The sequence below is a fragment of the Lolium perenne genome, chromosome 1, assembly GCF_019359855.2.
Source record: "Lolium perenne isolate Kyuss_39 chromosome 1, Kyuss_2.0, whole genome shotgun sequence".
NCBI lineage: Eukaryota > Viridiplantae > Streptophyta > Magnoliopsida > Poales > Poaceae > Lolium > Lolium perenne.
Window position 1 is genome coordinate 231,448,380 of NC_067244.2, and position 5,255 is coordinate 231,453,634.

Here is a 5,255-nt window from a genome sequence, read left to right on the forward strand (position 1 = left end):
AATGCACGAACCAACGGTTATGGAAGTGGTCGCCGATATGTGGGAGCCCGTCTCGCTTTTCGTTGTGTCCGGCATGTCCCCTGTCTAGCGGGCAGGGGCGGATGCAGCGCCCCTACTCCCCGGCGCTCGCCCGGGCTTCCGGCCGGCCGGTAGTGAGTATCTTATACGTATTTGACACTGTTTGATATTGTTTTGTAATGTTTGACACTGTTTGTCCGGGCTTCCAATTTTTTTGGGTCCACTTCTGGTAGCGGGAACGGGCTCGGGGCGCCGGACACCGTATTAGGCCACGCCGGACGGAAGGAGGCTTTGGACGCGTGGCTGAGAACAAAATTTTATCTGACACGTCTAAAATCACTTTGGGGGCCGCTTTGGGACGCGGCTGTAGATGATGTAAGTGAGATAGCAAGACTGCGAGAGAAGCCGAAATCTAGTCTAGTTTCTAGGACCCTAACATAGTACGAGCGCGTTACCAGCACCAGGATAAGCTAACGCATGAGCGCGTCCGCCGCCTCAACCCTAGCCGCCTCCAGTTCATCCTCCACCATAGATTGGTTCCCCCTCCTCCGGTCGGCTTGGCCCGTGTAGGGAGGAGTGGGGAACCCGATCTAGGCGAGGAGTTTCCAATAAAAGTATTGTTTTCATTAGATTATGTTAAGATTTTAGTAGCCGCTTTCTTGTTGGTTTCCCCTCAATGGAGATGGCATCGTCTGCAATAAGTGATCTTCGGCCCTTCGTTCGGCGACGAGATCTTCTTCCCAGGGTCAATGGTGGTGTTGAACAATTACAATTTTCTAGGTATGGACCTTCAGATCTTGCTTCGTCAGATCGATTTTGGATCTTTTGTCGTTGCTGCCGCGAGGAGGATTATCCTCGCAGTTTTTGTCCCGACTGCTATGTCCTCGACAATGGTGATTCGTACTCTCGGCTCTCCATCGACGACAACAAAGCTAGTCGGTTGTTATTCCCTGACATACTGGTGTTGGTACTCTTCCGATGTTGAATGAGTGCTTTAATGGTTGCGTGCCTTGGCATTGCGGCTCAAAAAATTATGGGAGAATTTTCGTCGGTATTTACAGGTATATGGTTCGTTATCGATCTTTCCCTGCCTTCAAAAGAGTACAAGATTGTGTTCTGGAAGAAGAAAAAAATTTAAAGATCTCGAAAATTTGGTACTATCTTTTAGATTTTATTTTGTAATCGTTGGAGTCAGTTCATGTATCTCTATCGTGCACTATTTATTACTATGAATATACGTGGTATTGCCTAGAATCCGTAACTCAGCTCATCGGCGACCGTAGTCCGTAAGTGCCTTTCTTCCCATGACATGTGGGCCCGTCCAAATGCACATAATCCCACCCGTTAATCCCCACAATTCGCCGTTTCCGACCTTTCATGTTGTTCCCCACCCAATGGAGCAGACCCACTTCGCGCTACCTGCTCCTCCGCCGCCACCTCGCGGCCGCCGCCGCCGCCGCCGCAAAGGCGGCTCCGCTCCCCGCGAGGCGAGTCCAACGCGTGTTCGACAAGAGCGCGCGCAGCGACCGTATCCAGGAGCTTGCCCGGCTCGGCCGCCTGAGGGAGGCCAGGGAGGTGTTCGACACCATGCCACGCCGCAGCATCTTCGACTGGAACACCATGATCTCCGCCTACTGCAGCAGCGGAATGCTCGAGGACGCGAGAGACCTCGCGGACGCCATCTCCGGAGGGAACGTGCGCACGAGCACCATCCTGCTGTCAGGCTACGCCCGCCTCGGCCGCGTGCTCGACGCTCGCAGGGTGTTTGACGGAATGCTCGAGCGGAACGTCATCGCGTGGAACGCCATGGTCAGCTGCTATGTGCGGAACGGGGATATCACCATGGCGCGCAGGCTGTTCGATTCGATGCCGAGCAGGGATGTCAGTTCGTGGAACTCGATGCTCACTGGGTACTGCCACAGCCGGCAGATGGTGGATGCATGGCGTCTGTTCGAACATATGCCAGAGCGCAACCTGGTTTCTTGGACGGTCATGATTTCTGGGTATGCTAGAACCGAGCAGCATCGCAAGGCTTGGGACATCTTCCGCATGATGCACCGTGAAGGTTTGTCGCCAGACCAGTCCAACTTTGCGTCCGTGCTTTTAGCTGTGGTGGGTCTTCGGGATCTTGCTGTTCTAGAGGGTCTCCGCCCTCTAGCCCTCAAGACAGGCTTTGAGGGTGATGTGGTCGTTGGGACATCGATGCTAAATGCATATACTAGGGATGCACTTGACGTTGCGATCAAGTTCTTTGAGGGTATGCCAGAGAGGAATGAGTACACATGGTCAACCATGATCGCTGCACTATCTTATGATGGTCGAATCGATGCTGCCATTGCAGTCTACAAGAGAGACCCTGTAAAACCCATTCCATGTCAAACCGCGCTGCTCACAGGTTTAGCTCGATCTGGAAGGATTACTGATGCAAGGATTTTATTTGAGCAGATTCCAGATCCTGGTGTTGTGTCCTGGAACGCCATGATTACTGGCTATATGCAGAATAAAATGGTTGATGAGGCAAAGGAGTTGTTCGATAGGATGCCTTTTAGGAACACGATATCTTGGGCTGGAATGATTGCAGGGTATGCACAGAATGGAAGGAGTGAAGAAGCTTTGGATTTGCTCCAAGCGCTCCACAGGAATGGGATGTTACCTAGTCTATCAAGTTTGACTAGTAGCTTCTTCGCTTGTTCAAACATTGGAGTTCTTGAGACAGGAAGACAGGTGCATTCACTTGCTGTTAAGGCCGGCTGCCAGTTCAGTAGCTATGTATGTAATGCTCTCGTTACTATGTATGGTAAGTGCGGAAACTTGGAGTATGTGAGACAAGTCTTTGATGGAATGAAAGTGAAAGACACCGTGTCTTGGAACTCCTTTATTTCGGCACTTGTACACAATAATATGATGGAGGATGCAAGACATGTATTTGACAACATGCTTAGTCGGGATGTTGTCTCTTGGACCACGATGATATCTGCATATGCACAGGCTGAACGGGGAGATGAAGCAGTGGAGTTTTTCAAAACAATGTTACATGAGCATGAACTACCAAATTCACAAATATTAACTATACTTATCAGTGTTTGTGGAAGTGTTGGTGCTTCTAAGCTTGGGCAACAAATCCACACAGTAGCTATTAAGCATGGAATGGATTCAGAACTTATAGTGGCTAATGCTCTCATGTCAATGTATTTCAAGTGTGGTTCTGCAGATTCTCATAAGGTTTTCTATTCAATGGAGGAGCGGGACATATTTACATGGAATACCTTCATTACAGGATGTGCACAGCATGGCCTTGGAAGGCAAGCCATCAATATGTATAAGCATATGGAATCCGCACGGGTGCTGCCAAATGAGGTCACTTTTGTGGGGCTTCTAAATGCATGCAGCCATGCTGGTTTGGTAGATGAAGGTTGGCAATTTTTCAAGTCAATGAGCAGGGATTATGGAATAACTCCTCTGCTGGAACACTATGCATGCATGGTGGATCTACTTGGGCGAACTGGTGATGTGCAGGGAGCTGAACAATTTATTTATGATATGCCTATCGAGCCAGATGCAGTAATTTGGAGTGCTCTTCTTGGGGCATGCAAGATTCACAAGAATGCAGAAATTGGTAGAAGGGCTGCTGAGAAACTCTTCGCTACTGAGCCATCAAATGCTGGAAACTATGTCATGCTATCAAATATATATTCTTCTCTCGGTATGTGGGTGGAAGTCGCAGAGGTACGTAGAATTATGAAACAACAAGGTGTCACAAAAGAACCTGGTTGTAGCTGGATGCAGATAAGGAACAAAGTGCACTCTTTTATCACTGGAGATAAACAACATGAGCAAATCAAAGAGATAGAATCTACCCTCCGGGATTTGTACACTTTGTTAAGGACTACAGGCTATGTGCCTGACACTGGATTTGTTCTCCATGACATCGATGAAGAGCAGAAGCAGAGTTCCCTTCTCTACCACAGTGAGAAGCTTGCCTTTGCTTATGGCCTTCTTGTTACACCCAAGGGCATGCCTATACAGATAATGAAGAACCTTCGAATATGTGGTGACTGTCACACTTTCTTTAAGTTTGTATCACATGTCACCAAGAGACATATAGACATTAGGGATGGGAATCGGTTTCATCATTTTAGGAATGGTAGTTGTTCATGTGGTGACTTTTGGTGATACAATATTTTTAATTCTCTATAAGCATCAAAGCAGATACATTCAGATGATTCCAGATGAGATGTTGCATTGCCATTCATAAGTTTTTGTTGAGTTATAGAACACAAATTAGAGAAGAGTATGCTGACTGACCATGACACTATGATGTGCCTTGCCATGGGCTCTTAAGTGCAATACTGAGATGACGAACAGTCTGTTAGCTCTGGTGAGTGCAAAAAATACATGATTATCCACTTCACTTGACACTTTTATGGTAATTACCAGTCTATTCAACAGCACCACTGTCATCATTTTGCATGGTAGCTTAACGAGAAGAAACAATGGGAGGATGGATAGGTGCAGCAGAAAGCCTTCCACAACACCTCATTGCTTATGCAAGAACACAGTGTTGCATGCGAGATAAACTATCAATGTATATAAACTATCAAGTTGACACTTAGCAGCCTACATGTCAATGCTGCTAGAAAGAGCCATTTCCTATTTCAGCCTAATGTCCGTCAGCCTGTTCTAGCATGTGTTCTTGGTTATGGCCAAGTCTTAGGCTTGTACATTATTCTTTCTATTCTATGAAATGCAATGCTATGCAAATCTTTTGTGCCTTCTCGGGAAACAATCTTATGGCTTGACAAAAGGACGACAAAACTGGCATGGAATTTATACATGTTCTTAGGTTGACACTTGGATAAGACATACTCTGTACAAATGAAACAATTAGAGATGTAACTAACATGTAGGAACAACCTTTGGCTGCAGTTTTTGTAAGTTTACAGGGATAAGTCTGTTGAAGATTTATTTAAGGCAGGTATTGCATCCGCGAAGCATATCGTGGATTCGAAGTGTGGAGTTCATTGTACAGCAAAACTTTCTGGTAACCCGCACTTCATTTGGTTTTATCATGTCAACCATAATGTTCTTCTAAACTATGAGGTTAAGTTTTTATCAATGACAATGAAGTTATACTGTTATAGCCAGGGCTGTCAAAAGTGCACATGGTTGGCAAACTATTGTAGTTTGTCCAAGGTCGAGAACCAACCAGGCTTGATCGAGCTCCTCCAGTTGGCATC

The 5,255-nt window shown here is 46.8% G+C and overlaps 1 protein-coding gene across 1 annotated transcript; it reads left to right on the forward strand.

Moving 5' to 3' along the window:
- Positions 1 to 1,372: 1,372 nt before the first annotated feature.
- On the forward strand, positions 1,373 to 4,241 carry LOC127326474 (pentatricopeptide repeat-containing protein At4g14050, mitochondrial). Its single transcript, XM_051353328.2, has one exon. It carries the CDS (start codon positions 1,396 to 1,398, stop codon positions 4,189 to 4,191), a length of 2,796 nt encoding a protein of 931 aa, XP_051209288.1. The 5' UTR covers positions 1,373 to 1,395; the 3' UTR covers positions 4,192 to 4,241.
- Positions 4,242 to 5,255: the final 1,014 nt, after the last annotated feature.

What these genes read in the sequence shown, in the direction of transcription:
- LOC127326474 (XM_051353328.2), top strand. Translation starts at nt 1,396, where the DNA reads ATGTTGTTCCCCACCCAATGGAGCAGACCCACTTCGCGCTACCTGCTC.